This window comes from Tubulanus polymorphus, chromosome 8, assembly GCF_964204645.1.
Source record: "Tubulanus polymorphus chromosome 8, tnTubPoly1.2, whole genome shotgun sequence".
NCBI lineage: Eukaryota > Metazoa > Nemertea > Palaeonemertea > Tubulaniformes > Tubulanidae > Tubulanus > Tubulanus polymorphus.
In genome coordinates this window covers 11,260,540-11,283,850 of record NC_134032.1, presented here as the reverse complement: position 1 = coordinate 11,283,850, position 23,311 = coordinate 11,260,540, and the positions used below count along the sequence as shown (strand labels likewise).

Genomic DNA, 23,311 nt, shown 5'->3' with positions numbered 1-23,311 from the left:
GGAATGAGGAAGAATTGTGAAATGATCCATAAAATGTCACCAATTTAATTACTTGATCGAGGCATGTGTCATTCGTTTATCAGGGTTTCCAGCGGTCCTTCTTTTGGAAAAAGTTTGGACAAACATCATCTTTGTCCTTCTTTTGGGGTTATAAAATTGCCGAAAAAGTCCTTCGTACCGGTACTTCTTTTTACCCTGGCCTTACCACTGGAAACCCTGGTTTATTTAACCCCGAGATTTGATTGATCACTGTTCAGCTTCGTGGAACAGTTCCACGTTTATCATCTTTCAGTATCCAGATCACTCATTATCAGAAACAATAGAGGTTTGGACACTTCCACTTCATCATCTAATTCAGTACCCGAAGCTTAGGTCGCCATCTATTGGAATTTTGCTGAACTGACTACATCGCCTTTTTAATCTCTCTAGCGCTTCTTCAATGTGTTAAAATCGCACTCGCCATCTAGTGGATAAATTTAAAATAACGTTAAACTACTACATCATTCCACCAGATGGCGAGCCAAACTGATTTGATTTGAGTTTAATTAAGGAAATTGATAATTAAATATAATTTCAATTGTCTTTTTATCTGACCTAAACGAAACCACCCAGAATCAATAGCCAATACCAATCGGGTTCGAGCCCAGGACACCCATGTTTATCATCTTTCAGATCACTCAGAATCTGTTACAAAAGACCGGGTTCGAGCCCAGGACATCCTCGTTTATCATCTCTCAGTATCCAGATCACACAGAATCAGAAACAATAGATCGGGTTCGAACCCGGGACACCCCCGTTTATCATCTTTGCAAAAAAGTATTTAAGAACTCCCGAAATGAGAATATATAGTATTTCAAATATATTCATCCGCTGATATAACACATTCAAATTACATACGAATAAGTTGATCAGGCAATTATTTGTCTAATGTTTTTGAGTTTAATTAGAAACGATTCTAAAATCAGAATCGGCGAAATTCCACCGGAAATTAAGTGATCAGAAAATGTACAGTCGTTTCTAATTAAGTTCAGAAACGTTAGATGAATAATTACGTTGCCTAATTAATTAATTTACGGGTAATTTGAATATGTTTAGAATTCATAGTTGAATTTTGAATACTGTGTTCTTTCATTTCTGGAGGTTTTTGTCATATTTTCTGAGGTCTAAAAGAAATTTTGATGCTTTACCCCCCTGTTGGATTTTCACTGAACTAAAATCACAATAGATTCTTTGTAAAGAACTCATACTATTTTCATAGAGTAATATGAATGTACACTGAAATGCTACTGTGGCAGGCGAAGTATTCTTTCTCTGACAGTCGAGGGTTCGATGGTTCGATAAAGGTATGCTAATGTATATGAAGTATTCTTCAATGAAAAATCTAGAAAGCAATAAATTCATCCATTAAAACAATGGTTTTTGTTGTATTTCGCAAATAAACAAGCAATTAGTAAAAAATGTGTCATTTCGTTTTTTTTTTTTGCCTGTAAATAATTAGAAGTGTTCTAGATTCGAACCCAACCTGGGCACCAACTTATTCTCTAATCAGCATTAGGACTCTTAGGATCAGTGACAAAGATTCAAACGCTCAAGATTCAAACGCAATTAAATTCATCCATTAAAACAATGGCTTTTGTAGTATTTCGCGAATAAACAAGAAATTAGTAAAAAATGTGTCATTTGTTCGTTTTTTTGCCCGTAAATAATTAGAAGTGTCCTAGATTCGAACCCAACCTGGGGCACCCCTACTTATTCTCTAATCAGTATTAGAACTCTTGGAATCAGTGACAAAGTTTCAAACGCTGCAGTTTCAAAACGCAATAATTTTCTTACTGATCGATATGATACATAAAAGATAAAACGAGTCCTTAGTTCGGCCCGATTTATTTGATTGATTTCCAGTTTTCCAGATGATGAATAGAGAATAAACAGAGATGTTTGGTCCAGTGATACTGATTCTGATTGCTGCTGATGTTTAACAGACATTGAATTGATATTTTATACATGCATTGAAAATGTGTATCGAATCTGCACAAAGGATCTATTGTGAGTTTAGTTCAGTGAAAATCCACAGAGGGGGTACAACATCGAAATGCTCTAAGGACCCCATAGAACATCAGAAATACCTCCCGAAATAAAAATATACAGTATTTTGAATCCATCTATGAATTCAAAACATTTTCAAATTAATCGTAAATTGATTAATTATGCAACGTAAATATTTTCGTAACGCATTTGAACTTATTTAGAAACGACCGATATATTCTCTGATATCAGTTTGACGGGTTTCTGGCGTGGAATCTTTATAAATCAGTCGTTTCTAAATAAGTTCAAATACGTTACTGAATAATTACGTTGCCAAATTAATTAATTTACGAGTAATTTGAATATGTTTTGAATTCATAGATACATCTAAAACAATATATATTATGATTTCGGGAGGTTTTTGTGATATAATTTGGGATCCAAAGGATATTTCGATGCTCTACGCCCTCTGTCGGATTTTCACTGAACTAAAATCACAATAGATCCTTTGTAAAGAATTCATACATATTTTCATATATTGATATGTAGGTGAGCTGAGAATGCTACTGTGGCAGTCGAAGGATTCTTTCTCTGGCAGTCGAGGTTTCGACGGTTCGATAAACGTATGCCAATGTATATGAAGTATTCTTCAATGAAATATCTAGAGAGCAATTAAATTCATCCATTAAAACAATGGCTTTTGTAGTATTTCGCGAATAAACAAGAAATTAGTAAAAAATGTGTCATTTGTTCGTTTTTTTTGCCCGTAAATAATTAGAAGTGTCCTAGATTCGAACCCAACCTGGGGCACCCCTACTTATTCTCTAATCAGTATTAGAACTCTTGGGATCAGTGACAAAGATTCAAACGCTGAAGTTTCAAACGCACTAATTTTCTTACTGACCGATATGATACATAGAAGATAAACCGAATCCTTTGTTCGGCCCGACTAATTTGACTGATGATTTCCAGTTTTCCAGATGATGAATAAAGAATAAACAGAGATGTTTATTCCAGTGAAACTGATTCTGATTTCTGCTGATGTTGAACAGACGTTGAATTGATATTTTATACATGCATTGAAAATGTATATCGAATCTGCACAAAGGATCTATTGTGAGTTTAGTTCAGTGAAAATACAACAGAGGGGGTACAACATCGAAATGCTCTAAGGACCCCACAGAACCTCATAAATACCTCCCGAAATGAAAATATACAGTATTTTGAATCCATCTATGAATTCAAAATATTTTCAAATTAATCGTAAATTGATTAATTAGGCAACGTAATTATTTTCGTAACGTATTTGAACTTATTTAGAAACGACCGATATATTCTCTGATATCAGTTTGACGGATTTCTACGTGGAAATCTCTGAGATTCAGTCGTTTCTAAATAAGTTCAAAAACGTTACTAAAATAATTACGTTGCCAAATTAATTAATTTACGAGTAATTTGAATATGTTTTGAATTCATAGATGCATTTAAAACAATATATATTATGATTTCGGGAGGTTTTTGTGATATTATTTGGGATCCAAAGGATATTTCGATGCTCTACGCCCTCTGTCGGATTTTCACTGAACTAAAATCACAATAGATCCTTTGTAAAGAATTCATACATATTTTCATATATTGATATGTAGGTGAGCTGAGAATGCTACTGTGGCAGTCGAAGGATTCTTTCTCTGGCAGTCGAGGTTTCGACGGTTCGATAAAGTTATGCCAATGTATATGAAGTATTCTTCATTGAAATATCTAGAAAGCAATTAAATTCATCCATTAAAACAATGGCTTTTGTAGTATTTCGAAATAAACAAGAAATTAGTAAAAAATGTGTCATTTGTTCGTTTTTTTGCCTGTAAATAATTAGAAGTGTCCTAGATTCGAACCCAACCTGGGGCACCGTACTTATTCTCTAATCAGCATTAGAACTCTTGGGATCAGTAACAAAGGTTCAAACGCTGCAGTTTCAAACGCACTAATTTTCTTACTGACCGATATGATACATAGAAGATAAACCGAGTCCTAAGTTCGGCCCGACTTATTTGACTGATTTCCAGTTTTCCAGATGATGAATAGAGAATACAGAGATATGTTTGGTCCAGTGATTCTGATACTGATACTGATTCTGATTTCTGCTGATGTTGAACAGACGTTGAATTGATATTTTACACATGCATTGAAAATGTGTATCGAATCTGCACAAAGGATCTATTGTGAGTTTAGTTCAGTGAAAATCCAACAGAGGGGGTACAACATCGAAATGCTCTAAGGACCACATAGAACATCAGAAATACCTCCCGAAATAAAAATATACAGTATTTTGAATCCATCTATGAATTCAAAACATATTCAAATTAATCGCAAATTAATCAATTAGGCAACGTAAATATTTTCGTCACGTATTTGAACTTAATTAGAAACGACTGTTTTATTCTCTGATATTATCAGATTGACGGATTTCTGGCGTGGAATTTCTATGATTCAGTCGTTTCTAAATAAGTTCAAATACGTTACTAAGATAATTACTTTGCCAAATTAATTAATTTATGAGTAATTTGAACATGTTTTAAATTCATAGATACATTTAAAACACTATATATCATGATTTCGGGAGGTTTTTGTGATATAATTTGGGATCCAAAGGACATTTCGATGCTCTACCCCTCAGATTTCCCTCATTCTATTTCCATATAGTAATAGACCGTATTCGAACCTGGAACACTCCGTTTATTATCTGGACAGTATACAGATCACTCAGAATCAGTAACTATAGACCGGGTTCGAACCCGGGACACCACCGTTTTTCATCTCTCCGTATCCAGATCACAAAATCAGTAACAATAGAACTCCTTCAGTATCTGATTCAGTACCCTAAGCCATCATTAGGTCGCCATCTATTGGAATTTTGTTGAACTGACTACACCGCCTTTTTATCTCTCTAGCTCTTCTTTAATGTGTTAAAATCACACTCGAAATCTAGTGGATCAATTTGAATAAAACGTTAAACTATCAATCAATCCCCCAGATGGCGAGTGCGATTTCAATACATTGAAGAAGAGCAAGGGAGACAAGTGAGAGCAATCTGGTCAGTTCAGTGAAATTCCAATAGGTGGCGAGTTTAATTAAGGGAATTGATAATTGATAATCAATTGTCTTTTTATCTGGCCCCAACGAAACCACCCAGAATCGATAACCAATGCCAATCGGGTTCGAACCTGGGACAATCCTGCCTATCATAGATTCACCAGCTAGATGATGAATTCAGCATACCCGTCACTCAGTTCCCATAGACCAGGTTCGAACCCGCAAGACACCCTCGTTTATCTTCTTTCAGTATGCAGATCACACAGAAACAGTTACAATAGACCGGGTTCGAGCCCAGAACACCCCATGTGTCATCTTTCAATGTCCAGATCATTCAGAATCAGAATCAATAGATCGGGTTCGAACCCGGGACACCCGTCTATCATCTTTCAACACCAAGATCACACAGAATCAGAATCAATAGATCAGATTCGAACCTGGGACACCCCCGTTTATCAGCTTCCAGTATTCAGATCATTCAGAATCAGAAACAATAGACCGGGTTCGAACCCAGTTCATTATCTAATTCAATACCTTAGCTTAGGTCGCCATCTATTGGAATTTTGCTGAACTGACTGCATCGCTTTTTATCTCTCTAGATCTTCTTTAATGTGTTAAGATCACACTCGCCATCTGATGGATATATTCGAAAATACGTTATACTACTAAATCAATCCACTAGATGGCGAGTGCCATTTCAATACATCAGAGAAGAGCAAGAGGGCAGTGAGAGCAATCTGGTCAGTTCAGCGTAATTCCAATAGATGGCGATCTAATCAGAATTTCTTTTCCATCACCTGATGATGTACCTTCCTTATCCTCGATATTATCAGGACCATCATCTTCATATAGTGCCAAAATTCAAAGGTTTTCAAAACCTCAGAGAAAAGATTCAAAAGGCCTGATAAAATTCAACATAAAGTGGAACTTTCTTTTTCGAGATAATTGTAATAAGACTTTATTCTTCACCAATTAAATATCATTTTTATTTACAAAATTTACATTTAACTAAATAAAGGCAAACTATATTCCTGTATATTTCAAAAAGCATCGAATATCATGAAGTCATGAATTTGGGTTTATTTTCACCAAAGCTCCGCCACTATAGATGTTAGGTTCTCGGTTTGGAAGTCAAAATCAAGCCATAACTGTTGAACCAGGTCTAGAATCAAACTAGTTCCAATTAGAACTTAACACTATGGTATAGGATCCATAGTAAAAATAAACCCACACAACAGAACTAGGTCCACAAAAATTGATATGCATCTATGGCCAGTCTAACAGTATTAAGTCATGGTTAAGTGGAATAAGGCAGCTGTACCTAATAATAATCCCTTAAATACTGAAGTTTTGTCTTAGGGAGAGACAGATCTTAACAGCATATACGTTAAGAGAGGGAGCAATTCCTACTACCGGGTAGGTCAGATCTAAAGCGGTGTAAACCCTTCCAAAAAATGTACTTTCGAAAAACACTTATACCTAAATGTAACCAGAATCAAACGATGGTCAAACCTACTTAATTGAGATAGCCTGGGATTGATGAAATTCATACATTCCATGATGAGAAAATCCAGATCAAAGATGATATCTTACCTACATTCATAGATATACATATTTACAGTTGAAATCGCCTAATTCAGGTTATTCAATCCGGATTTTCACTTCATTCAGATGAAATATTTGGTCTATCTAACCATGGAACCACATAAACTATTATTAGTAGTTCGGATTTACTCTGTACTTAATTCGGAGAAATCTGGGCAGTTGCCAGTCATCTGAATGAAGTTAGTACTGCTGTAATATCCGCATTAGATCAAAATCCCATTATACTGATCTAAATCAAGCAGGTTTGAACGTATCTAATATTTACAATATATACAAATATACAAATGACAGTTGAAGTCCTGAAACTCCGATGAATAGGACAAAATGGCAAGAAAAAAATATTTTCATAAATTTGCATAAAACAATGTGACCGAACCATCTTACGGTATAAAGCACAAAAAAGTGGCTGTGATCTGATTAATCAATTCATTAATTCATAATGAAGTGAAGAAGACCCTGGAGCAATTAACCCTATTCAAGCGCAGAATAAACCTCTAAGTATTCAGCTCCCTGGTTGTAGAGGGTGAACAGTAATCTTCCCCGGGCTTACTCCCAATAGAATGTCATAATAGCAAATTTTTTCATCGAAACAACATAAAACATATTCTCTTTAACAAAGCAAAAACTAACAAAAAACAAACAATCAGGATACCGAACAACAGTCGTGACTTAAATAACAGGGTCCAGTTCCACAGTTCTGAGTTAAGATTTGGCCCTGGGTTAAAACTTTGAAAATGAACTAACTTTAACTCAGAGTTAACTCATGACTGTGGAACTGGGTCCAGGACTCCAGTCAAAACAAGCTTATTTTCATCCACAGCCTGAAATTTAACTCACAACTGAAGAACCAGTCCCAGTATAACAAGTGAAGTACAGATAAAAGGTTTTCTCAAAAACATTTTCATTAAAAGATATTCTAGTTTTCAGAGGGGAAAAGAAGATCTTGAGATTCTTTTTTTCCCCAGATATTTCAAAGCCAATAATTCCCTCGACGCTGCCTCGAGACCACCTGGGGGCATAGTTTTGTAGACCAGTTTTAACTAGATTAACCAGTTTCATTCATTTTGGAATTAAATAAAACCAGTTTTTTTTAACAGAACCCTGTGATCTAAACATCAAATCCAGCATCTACTAATACTTCTTAGAACATTAGGCACTAAAATAACAGTTTGCCGTAACAATAAATGTACTCCTGAAATCGAACCCCAATCTCTTGATCAGTCTACATTGTATCGAATCTGCACAGTAAATAACGCATCAGTAGTCTACATTGCATTGGTGCAGTCTCCGCATTGCATTGCATTGGAAGTTACTCAATTTTAACAGCATATTTTACACTGTACAATAATATCACAGTTCATTGATGGCAATTTATATTTGGCCGTTGCGGATGATGAGCCTACGCGCGATCTTTAATCTTTGTGCGGTTCCAAATCGCTTTTATCGTTCGTACTTGGAGCATAATCGTCGCTGCTGATTGTACTATCGTCACTATTGGCGACGTTACATTGTTTGTCGTCGTCGATCTTCTGTTGTTCCAAGTCAGACAGTTTGTGTTCGTGATTGTTCAGAATCTCGACGACGGAGTCATGACCGAAACGTTTGGCGTCGCACATCGGTGTAAAGCCCCACCTGGTGATACAAACAAGAACTTTGTCATAAATGATGTTTCTACATCACAATGCAGTGTATAAATCGGTTATGAAATTTGCTAGTACGCTGTATCAAAGTGTATCAATGTTATTTGAAATTAGTTAATCTCAATTGAACGATGGCAGCACCTGTCAAACATGTTGAAATATTAGTAACTAACGATACACCGCACTGAGGTGTAGACACGACACAGTATGTCCATTATGCAAGACACCCCCGTGGAATTTTTCAAAATTATCCAATTTCCTCAAGCTATTAAGGGTAACCATCTGAAGTTAAATATCTTAAAACGAGTGACCGTTCGAAGCACTGACCTGTCTTTTGGCGTTAACGGAACGTCGCATTTCTCCAGTAAGAAAGTAACGACCTCCGCGTGACCTTCAGCGGCGGCTAGATGCAAGGCGGTGCGACCGTCGTAGTCCGACTGTCGCATGTCCATTCCAGACAACGCGTACCTAAAACAAACAACACCGGCGTTTAAAATCGTCGATTGGGGATGAAAATTTGATTCCACCGTCGTCGAGGGTCGATCAATCTTTTCAAACATCGCAAAAAATTCTGAAGGAATTTATCATTTTCACCCCTGTATAATTTTCCGAATATTTTGTACAAAGGAGAGAGACATTTGATAGATTCTAGATGTCCTGATACCCCTCACTAACACCCCTCTCCTTTGAATGAAATACAGGGCATATTCCCTTTATTGGTACAGGCTTGGGAATATCTTTTCAATTACATGGGACAGGTATTGGCAAATCAACAAATAGATTATATAAATCTGGTACATTACATCGATAAACAAACGATAATAAATTACATTCTTATATGACATAAACAGGGGATGATTCTCGACCCTTTCCTTCCCCTTCAAATCAAAGCCACGATCCGGGATAAAACAATAACAGAGCGTGTAAAATTTTCATACTTTTTCAACGTCAAAACAGTATTGCAGTTTAACAAAGTATGACTATAATTACCGTCTGATTGCGCTGACGTCGCCGTTGAAAGCGCCGAACAATAAATTAACGATATCCTGAGCTTTATTATCGATACGGCGCCGTCTTGGGTCGGTCTTCTGCGTGGCGTATTTCAGATTGTCATAATTATGAAAATTGTACGTGTTGACCAACTCCTGAAATAGCACCAGATGAAAAAAGTGAGTTGTGAATCAGGAATCAGGAATCAAGATTCATAGACTCAACTTAAACTTAGGGGCCAGTTGAAATGAAATCGCGATAAGTCAGTTACTAATGACGACTTTATGATTTTGAATGACCTTAACATTTCATTATAATTATGATTGGTTATCAATGTGAAGACCTTCTCATTTCGAATGACTTAAACGATTCATAAAAATTATGATAAGTTATTCCTTTTCGTTCTCAATGACTCAGTAAAATTACAATCAGTAACTAATAACGGCCTCCTGATTATCAATGACTTCAACAATTCAGTAAAATTATGATTACCGGTAGTTATTGATGACAACCTTCTCATTTTAGAGGATTTCAACAATTGAATTAAAGTAGGATTTGTTACTGATAAAGGCAGTCTCGATTACCCGGGTTTATTCTGAACCTGGGCGAAGCGATCATTCTGTTTCATTCCTACTGTCTAAGGAAAGACGATATGAATTTTGGATTTACCTGACACATCTGTATTCCACGGCAACTGTTACCGGTTGCGTCTAACGGTGGCGACCACATACACATTCCGAATACATTCGGCACAACTAACATGATCGCGCCGGACACGCCAGATTTACCAGGTAACCCAACCTGTTAATGAAACCAACAAATTAAACCAGTTTGTTTTGCTTTTTCCCTTACATGCAGGGGCTAGTCACCAACCAACTATCGAGCAACTGATCCATTAAGAATCAAGTCAAATATTAAAACCGTTTGATGATACATGTACATGCAATCTCTTTCTCAACAAATTAAACTTTTCCCTGATTTTAGCTTTTTATTTTACAAAATTCCCTGACTTTCCTAAAGAAAAGAAATTCCTCTTTCTCTGACTTCCAGGCAAAATGGCCGCCCTGACAAATGGATCTTGATACTCACTTGAAAAGCGAATTGTCCCGAATAATCGTACATGCCACACGAATGCATCAGTGAGAGAGTATTCCTGACTGAGTCGGCGTCGAGCACGCGGTCCCCGGTTATCGGACATATTCCTCCGTTAGCTAACGTGGCGGCCATTACGCTAGCCGACTCACCGGTCGCTTCGATCGAACACAACTACAAAATATAACGCAATAGTTTTATTTTCATCGAATCCAGGACTGAAAAGTGCTATCGGTAACAAATTGAATTTTTTTCAATTACATATCATTGAAATATGAAAAAAGTTTTTTCAAATTAATCAGTAATTAACCGTAAGACTCATAGTAACCTTTGTCATATTTCTGTATGCATCAAACATATCAAATCAGTATTTCTCGATATAAAATAGTAACTAATACTGAAAATCAGTAACAGTTGATCTCTTACAACATCTCAAGACAAATCAAGCGTAATCTACCGGTAAGATTCTGATAAAGGGCCTAGGCTTATTTGCTGGTCCCAAGGCAAAAAGGACCATTTGCTCAAAAATTGACGGAGTTATCCAGTGGATAGTTGACATAGTGACAATTAAAAGTTCATTGTTACTATGGTATTTATCCGCTGGTTATATTTAACAAACTATTGAGCAACTGTCCCCTGGAGAGGCCGAAGAGGAGACTCAGCTTATAGGCCGGGTGGGCTTATAGACCGGAACATACGGTACCTGAAAATAGAAATCCAACGTTTCCAGTAGATTTGCTCCTTCCGGAAAACACTTATTTTCTTTCATGTAATAACCGAGCGCGAAATTCCGATCGGCTGTTTCTCGTTCCGACAAGAACCTGGAAACGACAAAATAAACATCAGCAAATTATTATTACTCACGATTATTCGAAGGAATACTATAGATGCATTTCGAAAATGGATATTCGTTCAACTTACGTAGCGTTGCTGAAGCCGAGGAATTCACCACCAGCCAGTCTGCGATACATCCCTAGAATCTGCAACAAATAGTGAAACCATACAGTACATAGTGAGTCTATCAGAGCAGATGGATTTAATCAGCTTTAATTCTTCAGGACCCAGTTCAACAGTTAGATTAGGCTCCGGGTGTCAGTTGCTCAAAAGTTGGTTCGAGTCAACAGGTAGACAAACAGCATGGCTGCAATACAATTTCCATTGTCACTATGGCATTCATCCACCAGTTAACTTTAACCAACTTTAAGCAACTGACCCCTGTGTGTTTTAACATCAGCAATAGGGTCTGTAGCAGTAAGACCAAGGCTGAATTCAGCTGTTTCTGCAATTTTTCAGGTCATAAGTGAGCAACTTCATCCTGATCAAAAGATGGAGTTTTTTAATGATTTCAAACATTGAGACAGACACATAGGCATCGATTAGGTTTTGTCAATGGATAATTCCTGTGATGACATTCATTCCAAAAATTAAGAGCTTTTCAACACTTTTAGGATCTTACCTGAAAATTGAGCATGAATCTGTGCCTAGCCTAAATTATTTTTCCAAAAGTAAGCATTTCTTTCCGACTTAGTCATACTTACTACAAACCCCCGAGAGCCCCTGTTTATATATGAAAATGTACGTAATCTACATAAACATCGTAATTACGTAAACTTACGTAGTCGAATCGGTCGGCGAGTTTCAGCTGATTCTTCAACAGCGAAGAAATCACGATCGCTCCCGAGTTTATCATCGGATTGTGAGGCCGACCTACGCGACGAGAGAAAATTATAAACATCGTTGATAAAAATCCTGAACTGAATGAACTCAATTTAGAGTCTTACTTCAGGAGCCAGTTATAGACTCTGCACCAAAAACTCAACAGTTTTGAGTCGAATCTGAAGACAACTTAACAAATCAACAACCGAGGAACTTCGATCCAATGCTTCTACAGTTTCAAATTTGGGCCAAAATGTCCATTGATTCGTTAAAAAAATCGTTATATCCGACGTTTCGCCGATTTTTAAATTCTACTCACTCGAGGTATTAAGACTGAGTTCATTGAATGAACCGCCACTTGGCTCCTGACCGACATACTGGTGTACGACCTCCGATCCGAGGTCGCTGAGTGCCAGCGCGTAGTTTAACGGTTTACTGACTGATTGCAGACAAAAATGTATATTAGCATCTCCAATTGAATGACTGAAAATATATGAAAATACATGCTTTCATGTCCCCAGTAGATATAGATCTGATTATGGCCATACCTAGACCCTCAGAAAAAAGTGCCCTTTTGCAAATACTATTGTTTTTTCCAATAGAACTACCCTTTTCGGGTTTCTTGCCACTCAAAATACACTAGGTACGAACTTGTATATATTAGGGTCATATAGATAATTCGATGATGTCATGGGTCATGGGGGATTTATAAAATCTTGTAAATACATTCAAAGTGATGTCATAAGGGGAGTTTTGGAGGTAGCTTTATATTCTGCAAGTGTCCATCCAATCATAGAAGGATTCGCTGTAACAGTCATCTTTTCTTGAAGTGTCAAACTGCTTGGAAATTTGATGATGTCATAGGGGGATTTATGTAGGTAGAGCCAAGAGTCTTACAGTAATCAGCATTAAATTTGATGATGTCATAGGGGGATTTATGGAGGTAGAGCCAAGAGTCTGACAGTAATCAGCATCAAACTGATGATGTCATATGGGGGGTTCATGGCAACAGCCATCTTTTGGCAATGATTTGACAATGTCATAGGGGGATTCACGGAGGCATCCATTTTTACTCACCGCTGTCCGTCGATCGTGCAAACGCTGACGCCCCAGTAGTCGGGGGAGAATCGCGCCAGCTGCGGGATATAATCAGCCACTTTACCGGTCGTGTTCGTACGGCATTTCCAGTAGATTTGATCGAGCTGATTGGTGAATTTTGAGAACTCTGGAATAACGAACTGATTGCGAAACGCGCGACCGATCAACACTACGTTATCCGATACACACCTGCGCGCAAATAGAAACCAAACAAAAATCTGATATTGCGTTTAGAATTGATTGAAAAAATTCTGCGAAAATGGAAGATATTTGACTCTTCAAATCCAAAATGAACTAATTTCAATTTCGTACAGTGGAATCTTGTTATAATGAACTCGAAACTTATTGCAAATTTAGAATGCCGTCCCCAAGTAAGACAATCTAGATAATTTAATACTGGATATAATGAGCTATCAATAATAACAAACAGATCTTAAGGTCCCCCTGAAGTTCAGCATAATTCAACATTCCGATGATTCCGTCAAATTTTACCAAGAATTAAGAGTCATGGAACCACTTTATCCTAAATACAACCCAAGGATAATTCACCTCAGCCAAGTTGAGACAGGTCTTTCAAACTGGCCTCATTTCAAATACATGTACTAGCTAATCATTTTTATCTATTACCACCCTCTTTAAACTAGGGTTTCTATTAGCGCCACCTATAACAGAAGATATTAGTAGCGCTATCTACATCTATACACTTACTCTCTGAACGTCTCGCGGTCGACCAAAATTCCATCCGTGCCGTCAAATTCGGAAACTTGTCGCTGAACGCTCGTGAAATTGTGCATCGACTCACGGAGTCTCGGGTCGTTGAGTCGCAGTCCGGTCGACTGTAACAACTACACAAACAAAACAAAACAAATATCAGAAAAATTTGACAAGAGGAAAAAATCAATCTTCAATAAATTCTATTTAATCATTGACTGATAAGACTTGGTCATCGAAACATCAAGTGCAGAGAATTTCAAATATCATAAGTCAAAGAGTCCTTAGCCACAGCTGCAACTAAAAGCCACTATCACACGATTGGTTTTGAGCTGGGCCAAATTCAACCTATGCCAAATTAATCCAGGGCCAACCACTCACACTGGTTGGTACCAAATAGGTCCGCGCCTGTTAGACACAAGCCGAACATAGCCGACCAAAAACGTTGGACGAGGCTTGTGCCAAATTTGAGCACGGGTCAAATTATTCCGTGTGAATGCTAACTGGTTCTACTAGAGAAGTATCTAACCTCACAAGTGAGTGATTTACATGTGAATGCATTATGTACATGTAGTTAGGTATGGGCCTAATTTGACTGGGGTCTGATCAAGGCCAATTTGGCCCGAGCCAAATCGTCTCCGAGCCACCGCGGCTAATATGAACACGAACTAAATTGAGTCAAATTTAACCGTTAAAAGAACTGTTCAGAATTGAAACCGGGTTCAGAATTGATAATCAGACTCGTTACCTACAAAACAATGCGTTCAGTTCGGTGTCATTTTAGTCGTTACCGATGAAACTGTGAAGTTGTTGGAGCCGGATTCGTTTGAACACGCGTTAATCAATATTTCAAAACGCAGCAGACGGAATGGATATTGATCCGCTCTCGTTCTACACAGTGATTGGATTATAAGCAGATTACAGGAATCGCGCAGGAGCGGGGATCGATCTATCAGTAATTGGATTTTGAAGGAGATAAATCTTACGGATTGACGTTCGCACTAAACCCCGACCAATAAGTCACTTCTCGGGTAAATTCATTATTACACAACGTCAATCAATACAGATATTGTGACAATACGAATTTTAAGAAATTTGTCTTGTCCTTCGATCTTGCATCGCCAGTATCCCAAGAAAATGATAGATTTGAATCAATTAATAGTGACGGTTTCGTGTGAAATACTTGAAAATTTTGTTTCCCAAAAGATCCTTCAGAGCCCTTGACAATAGATACCCTCCCCCGCCTTATTTTTAGTCCGGTGAGTATACAATATTACTTAACCCCTCCCTAATTTTTAGTCCGGTGAGTATACAATATTACTAAACCCCCCTGTCCAATTGGCTTTTCTCAACTGACCCATGTTCTGTACCTGACTAGTATATCCAGGAGGGAATCTCTACTCTCATTGTAATTGTCAGCATCAGTGTTTAGATTTCATCCCCTCTTTGAGTACAGCCTTGTTTGGCTTTGGACGAAACCTCGACACATTTTGTACATTTATGATTGTCTTATTCTGCTCTGTAAGGTCCAAATAAATTTACGAAAATTATTTAAAAAAAAAAACGATTTGAGAGCCCCACCCACCATCCGACTTATTTCAAGTGCTGTGAATAAAGCAATTGCACCTCCCTCCCGACGCGAGTTCATACCGGATGAAATATATCTTCATTCAAAATCATTAGCGCATAAAAATAACCCCACCCCCCTAAAAGCTTTTCATGGGTTGAACCTGAAATAGCATAAACTATTCCGTCGACTATTATCATTTTCTGGTCAATTTTTTTTCAAATACTTGCATCTGAATTCACCCAGTCTTAAATAATCGAGTCTAGAAGCAACTTTTCGTTCGTTTGTCGCTATCTTTTTTTAAAACCATATTCACATTGATTGACACAATGCGCACATTCTTAACCTTTGGCAATGTTTCATAAACCGTGCGTTTGTGTTGGTGGTGATATTTGCTTTTGGCACCGACTCCGGAGAATTTCATATTATTTACCCGTGCATTAAATTACATTGCGAATAAAAGAAAAATACTGTTCAGAAACAGCTCAAGTTCGAGCCTTATGTACTTTAACCGTAGCACTGGGTCTGGAGAACCTATTAAAACCCCTCTCCTCACCCCTAACTCTATAATTCTATTCTCTAGCTGCAAAGTGTGGGACTGGGTCTGGTGTCACGTCAGACAGACCTATTAAACCCCTCCCCTCACCCCAAACTCTACGATTCTATTTTCCAGTTCGTTCTCATCACCAGTTAAACATAACGATGAAGGCTGTTCTTGTAATGTTTACATGTACAGCATCGAGGCCATTTACTCGTAGCAATAACGGAAAGTTGCCAAGACCCCCATCTCCTCCTCTCACACATATACACTGAACTTTCCTGTATTAGTAAACTAGCTACACTCATAGCATGCAAAATAGATTATATGTACGATCAAAAATACATAAAACGTATTTTTGGTACAATTAAAACTACATAATACACAAATTCAAATGACTAAAACAAAAATCGATTTATCAAATCAAAAATTGACAAAGATTCGTTTTGGACTCTCTCCTATTCATCCTACTTTCTAAAATGAATATATTCATTGACATCCCACTGAATTCAGGGCATTTCATAAATCGGTTTATTCCTTTGCATTCCTTCAACATTCGTCCAGGTACGCTAAAGGCCATTCGCTGTGCCTAGCACATGCTCCACATTTTCAGACCCCACTCCGGAGGTTGCTTATGTCCAGGGTTTTACCAGCTTCATATAATAGGCTAAATCTTTTTTTTTAACTTTTAACACGTAGCTGAACTCGCTCAAACGTTCTCCCAGCCTCCCCTCGACTACCGGCATCCACAGCTCACCGCAGACACAGTTGAAGTTTCAAGGTATTCCGACAGACATGAATGATACGCCATAAAAACCGACCGACTACACGATCATCATGAAACCCGGCATCGGATTCCAAAATTCTTACACACGATAAAAAAAGAAAACATTCTACAGAAGAACTAAACCTCAGCGTTTCCAGGGTAGTCGCCACCCCCTATCTCCAACAGTATAGAAATAACAATCGGTTTCAACATCTAAGTTTCATTTATATCTAAAAATAACGATACGTTCGCTTAAAGTTATTTCGTTTGAACGGCTTCTGTTGCGTTTCCCCGAGTAACGAGAATTTTTTGGTCAGTTTTTTGAAAAAAAATGGACGTGAATGAACGACGAATATATACGGTATCTTACGTTGAAGAATCGGTTGATCGAGATTTTCTCATCTTTATCGCACAATAACTCGAATAAAATATCCTCGACGCTGCGTAGTTCCTTCGAATCCCTGAAAAAATAAGCATGAAAAATTTTTTTGAAAAGGTTGACCGACAGTGTGAGGTGGGGAGAGCTAATGGTGGTATTTGGGATTGACCTAGGCTAAGAAATTCATTAAAAACAAGTCCCAAATCATGCTGTCATTATAAGTGAAGAAATTAAGTCGATGTCGAAGTTAAAACTTTGCATGATTTCGGGCCATGAACTCTATCAACTGGGGCCCAGTTGCACTCTAGACAAAACTAAGCTGTGACGATACAACTGACCCTACTTGGTGCCAACCGAAAGATGTCTTAAATCTTAAGACTAATCTTAAGTTGTTATATTGGCTATAAAACTACTAATAGACTGGTCTCAATCTAAGCCATTGACCGTGCAACTGACCCCCGCCTTATAGCTAATTCGGGAAAAACAATTCTCAACAATGACTGGAATCTTTCTTTTCAATGACAAACGCTCGTGTTTTGTCGAAAACATATTCCACGTATTGTCGACTTCGCGACTTCGGTTTAAACGTCCGTCTGTGCGTGAAATAGAACCTAATCATGAGACAGTCGGTCACCGGTCAACACCCGGTCGGTTGTTGACAGTTGACGAAAACAAACACTGCGATTATTCGAAAACAAATTCGAGCTCCAATCTGACCGTGCAGGTATCGTGTGATCACTTGACAGGCAATTCTTTAGTTAACAGTCACAAGCGCGACGGGAATTAAGTCTAAACCAGCTGAACAAGTCAACTATCGATAATAGTACACCTGCGAAAACAACCCGTGAAGATGGGAGAGGAGTGGGGATCATTTGCAACAAGCCCCCCTCCCTCTAAGTGTTACATGCAATACCAACCCTCTCAAAGCGTAATATCTTTAGAGACTGGTATCAACTTTAAACCCAGGGCTAACTCAATTGAAAATGAATTGAGTTAACCCCCACGCTAAATTAAATACCAGTCTGTAAAACCTGGCCCAAGATTTTTCAGAACCCCACGTACGAACACTCCGAGCTATACCTCCTGTGCATGCATCAGTTCGTCTCAAAAACAATTAAGATTTATCAAATGTAAAATATGAATGACGAAATATATCTGATTATTAGAAAATAAACGCCGAAATCCGCAATTATGATTGTTATTTAGAAACCCTTATACCGATGACGTAGTGCACATCGACTTACACATATCCCCTAAAATAACGCATAAAAGTTTTAAGGCGTCAAAAAACAACACCAAAAGCGGAGGGTGGTGGCCGAGGTATGCGGGCAAAATGACCATAAAACGATTACTACATAAATCAATTTACGACGAAAAAGAAATTCGATTAAACCACTTTTATCAATTGCGGTTGAGAAAATGGGTTTTTCAATTATAAAAAGCTGTTATTATGTTTGAACAACAGCAGACGGACTGGAGCGCACAGGCAGACGGAGTGTAACAGGTGACTGGAGAATCTCGAATAACAGTCAATATTATAAATGGCATTGAAAATAATAAGACTCTGCATAACCTAGGATTTGAATACCTCGAAATCTCGTCTTGCTCATAGTATAATCGGTTCATTCAAAACTAAAGAAAAACTGCAATCATGTCTGCAAGATATTGCATATTTCAAACAAAATGAAACGGTCCCGAGGAATTTGAGTTACGCAGAGTATTTTACCGTAAAATGAAGTCGACTCTTATCGAGTTAAATGACTCCGGAGTCAAATCAAAACGCAGATCTATGCGTAGCTAAATCTCATTGAAAAAATCTTATCGCGAATTTAAAATTAATCAGACACATTTTAAACGTACACCAAAACAAATTGCAGGAATTCAATGGTTTCTTATTGCGACTGTGGAAGCCTTGAACGTCTGTTGAACCCTGCCTTAGGAAAAAAGGTAAAATTGCCTATTGCTCGTTACTTATAAAAGTTCATTTGGTGATTAAGCTGCCAAACTGGTCTAACATGCTTTAAATGCAACAAATTCGACAACATTCAAATCGAAACACCGAAATTTAGCGAGAATAGTCTCAAAGGGAGAGAGTTCAGCGCAAGACAGTGTTTTTACAAGTCAAGGGGGTCGGAATTAGGGGGTTAACACTCAGCAATTAGGCGATAATTTCTATCATGCTGCTACCAATATTAACAAACAAATGCATACATTTTAATTAAATCATAGAGAAACGTATGAACTAGATTATACATTCTAGTTTATACGTCCGCGATTAGATCATCTGAAGCTCTGTAAAATCAAAACTAGATTAAAAACCAACCAACGGGCCAATTGCACAGTTGCGACTTTTTTATTACTTAAGGCTGGATTTGTTAACATTGGCTATAGCACCAAAATGAACTTAGACCAGGGCTGCCAACCTCTGTAAAGTGATTATAAAGAGCCTGTATTAAGTCTTTGCTGAGGAGCATGGGCTGACTACCTGTCGTAAACAACAGGGCTGCCAATCTCTGAAAAGTGCTATCAGTAACAAATTGAATTTTTTTCAGTAACATTTCATTGAAATATGAAAGAAAATGTTCAAATTAATCGGTAATCAACAGTAAAACCCTCAGTAACATCTTTCTTTATGCATCAAACAAATCAAATCAGTATTTCTCATTATACAATAGTAACTGAATATTGAAAATCAGGAACAGTTGGCATCTCTGTTTAGATTGGTTGTAGATCCAAAATTATCCTTAGACTAGTCTTAAGATTGGCTATCGAAGCCAAAATGATATCGGACAGTCTTCCAAGTCTTGGTCGTGCAAATGGCCCTAGCTCTCTATTTCCCTCCGTCTCTGTAAGACCCGTTATTCTAGATTCCGGGTACGGTTTTTAAAGGTAATCACTCGCCGAAAACATATCTAGGAATATTTCAAGGAAAACAGAGACGAGACAGGGAAAGCGGGAGGCTTGGTTTAATAAGCGAAATATAAAGCCGTTAATGTTATGTTGTTCAGTTCCCAGTTTCACAAAAAAAAATTTTTAATCCATTTAAACTGGATCTGAAATAATGGAGAGGTATTATTTGATCTTTTTTTTTTCTTGTGAAACCCGGCCCAGCGCGATTAGCTGTAATTAAACATAAGTCTGAATCAGTAGGTATACATATAAATACTGGACACACACACACACCTTATTACAGATACATGGTTTAGACTGTGACTTTTTGAGTAATCGTAAATAAACCTGAAATAAAATTCAATTCAATAAGTCATCGAATGACCACCGAAAACAAAAAAAAATATATATGTCTATATCCAGTTTCACGAAAAAGGCTTAAGTCAAATTGGCACCAACATCATTCTTTAACTAAGTTAGACTGAATAAAATTGATACCTTGTTTCTCACTTCTGCTGAGCTTAAAAGTTGACCCAGTCAGTCGCCTATTTACCTTGTACATTACTATATTTTCAAAGCATGATCTATTTTACCATGACAGACCCAACAGTTATAGAAATGAACTGATTACGACCGATTAGGAGAAGAAACAAGGTATCATTCTTTGAGTATAATCTTTATTGGTTAACTAGTTCCAACCAAAATTCTGAGCTTTGAACTCTTTTCATGAAACTGAAATCTGAACCCAGTTCTACGATAGTTGCGGGCGGGTATCGGTGTTGCTACGGAGTCTGCAATAACTTTGGAGTGGTTATTTCGTTGGAATAATAACTCCAAGGTTTCAAACTAATAAGACGAAAATATTCAATCTCTCCCTGAGCTCGAGGTGAACTCGGAATAACGTAAAAACGAAATTCAAGGCCATATTCCATAATCGTGACTTTAAGACCGAACTTAGCTCATTTTGAATAAAGGTCTAGTCCTTATAAAGAGATTATAAATAGCCTGTATTTCGATTTAAGTCTTCGCTGTGGAACATGGGCCGACTATCTTTCGCAAACAACAGGGCTGCCAATCTCTGAAGAGTGCTATCAGTAACAAATTTTTTTCAGTACCGGTAACATTTCATTGAAATATGAAAGTAAATGTTCAAATTAATCAGTCATCACTAGTAAGACCCTTGGTAACATTTTTCATACTGGTATTTTTGTTTGCATCAAACCAGTAGGCTTATTTCTTGTTATAAAATTCTAACAACAACTGAAAATCAGGAATAGATTTGGCAGCCCTGGAAGAAGGCAGCTAAGATGAATTTTATTTACATGAGAACGCAGGCCTGGAATTGAGATCGAAAAGGTGAAATTCTACCGTAAACTGGTCAGGCTCATAGCACGCGGGAGAGAATGAAAAAGAAGGTGTTCGAGGCATGCATTATTGAAGACGGTTCCCAGTTCCCTTCGAATCCTGGTTTCCAACGGGAGTCAAACAATGGTAAAAAGCGAATTCATCTACGATAGCATATATATTTACAACAATCTTGCCGTGATAACATTCAACGACACCAGTTATCGATATTGATGAAAAAAAAGCCAGTAATAATTTTACGTCGCGGTGCGTTGATTTCGGGTTTCTAGTTAGCCAATACGCGGAGGTGCGTGAAAAAGTTACCTTGCGGACGAATCAAATAATTCATCGACGGTTTCGAATAATTTTTGAGGATTGGTCAAATCTCTGAAAAAATACAAACGCGTTTAGAGAGAAAATCGCGTGAAAAAAATTTGCAAATCGTAATATGGTTATTAAAGACGTTAAGACCGGTTTCAGGTTGTTTGATTAGCTACATTACCGAAGCAAGCTTAGTTAGACTGGTTTTAAGTTCGTTAGAACTGAAGCGCGCAGAGGAAAGTTTCCTAGGGGGTTTGGGGTCCTCCACAAGATAATTTGAAAAGTAAATGCATAGTGAAACATATTATATATATTCATATCTTTTTTAAAGCCTCCTCGCTCAGCGGTCCCCGCATTTCGACAGGACTTGGGTTGTTAGATTGGCAACAAAATGATCAAAACTGGTATAAAACTGTCAGAAGCTGTAAGCTTGGTTAAGATCCAAAATAAGCTTTGGTCATAAGTCAGAGTCAAATTTTTAAGCTATCTGCGAGACTAAAATTGTATCTGTTACGAGTGCCCAAAGATACTCGCAATGACCTATTCGACCTGTCTATGGTTTAGTGTCACGATCGGATACTTTCAAACCCATCCGTTTATAAAAGCTAATACCACCAATGATTAGGTAGCCTGACCGGTAAGTAACAAGCAATGACCCAGTCCCTGTTCCTCAACCCCTGAAAAGTGCCTGAAGCTAAGCTCTCAGGCTATTTTTGTACTAGTTACTGGTGGTGTAATGGTACCTTATCCGAATCATTGGTGGTAAACTTTTTATGCTCAGATGGCTTTAATTGTGAAAATATCCGAAAAGTGAAACTAATTACCACAGACAGCTGAATAATAATGAGTTACCCTATTCAAACAGCAATTGATCACGAAGTCGTAATTGACCTAATTAAAATACTGATAGTCTTTAATGAATGAAATGTAGGTCACAGCCTTCAGAATTAATTGACGAGACTGCACTCACAAATTTATGATGGTCGGGTGTAGGAGATTTGGCATGTAGCCAGCATTCATTCATTTGGCGCCTTCTCGTGCAGTTTGATATCAAGATCAGGCAATCAATTTAAAATTTAGAAATCCTCACCTGGTTACTTCTCCAGCTGGTTCATGATGTGTCAGATCGCTGGGTCCCCGATTAAACGAGCTCGCTTGTCTCGACTCGCATAAAAATCCTGATGATGGTTGAAGAATCACCCGGCGCCATCGTAGAAGATTAGAGAGCTTCAGTTGGTTACAGATTGCGCGTACAATGGGCATTTTAGGCCCGGGTTCAGGTTCAATTTTTCACCCAGCACTGGCAGTGGTTGTCTCCACCAGTGATCTCCGTCGCTCTACGATCCTCGTGTAACCAACCACCCAGACGCGTGCATTCAAATTCGCTGTACAGTTGCCGACCAGAATTTGGTCGGCTTTTTTGTCCGTGTTCAAACTGCGATATCTCAGCTTGTAAATAACCGATTTTGATAAATAAACTATCTACACTAACCTTATGACAACATGCGTTTGTTCAATATATTTGTTTGAGGATAAAACACCATTAGGTAGCATTGGTTTTCAAATGAAAAAAGGAAAGACAATTTAGAATCTGAAAATC

General features: G+C 37.7%; 1 protein-coding gene across 1 annotated transcript; it reads right to left on the bottom strand.

Annotated features, from left to right (window-relative positions):
- Positions 1-6,057: 6,057 nt before the first annotated feature.
- On the bottom strand, positions 6,058-23,301 carry LOC141909689 (glutaminase liver isoform, mitochondrial-like). Its single transcript, XM_074800260.1, has 15 exons — positions 22,802-23,301; positions 21,715-21,777; positions 20,341-20,394; positions 17,149-17,239; positions 13,905-14,041; positions 13,176-13,385; positions 12,418-12,581; positions 12,058-12,149; positions 11,364-11,422; positions 11,146-11,263; positions 10,440-10,616; positions 10,020-10,151; positions 9,351-9,505; positions 8,688-8,828; positions 6,058-8,352 (listed from the first exon to the last, which is right to left on the bottom strand). The coding sequence occupies exons 1-15, from the start codon at positions 22,972-22,974 to the stop codon at positions 8,133-8,135; spliced, it is 1,986 nt and encodes a 661-aa protein (XP_074656361.1). The 5' UTR covers positions 22,975-23,301; the 3' UTR covers positions 6,058-8,132.
- Between the last annotated feature and the right edge of the window lie 10 nt (positions 23,302-23,311).

Bases quoted from the DNA above. Each gene is read 5' to 3' on its own strand.
- LOC141909689 (XM_074800260.1), bottom strand. From the start codon at position 22,974: ATGCCCATTGTACGCGCAATCTGTAACCAACTGAAGCTCTCTAATCTT. The intron at 21,778-22,801 runs GTGAGGATTTCT...GTATTTTTTCAG, and splicing joins CCAGCTGGAGAAGTAACCAG to AGATTTGACCAATCCTCAAA. The intron at 20,395-21,714 runs GTAACTTTTTCA...ATTTTATTTCAG, and splicing joins TTATTTGATTCGTCCGCAAG to GTTTATTTACGATTACTCAA.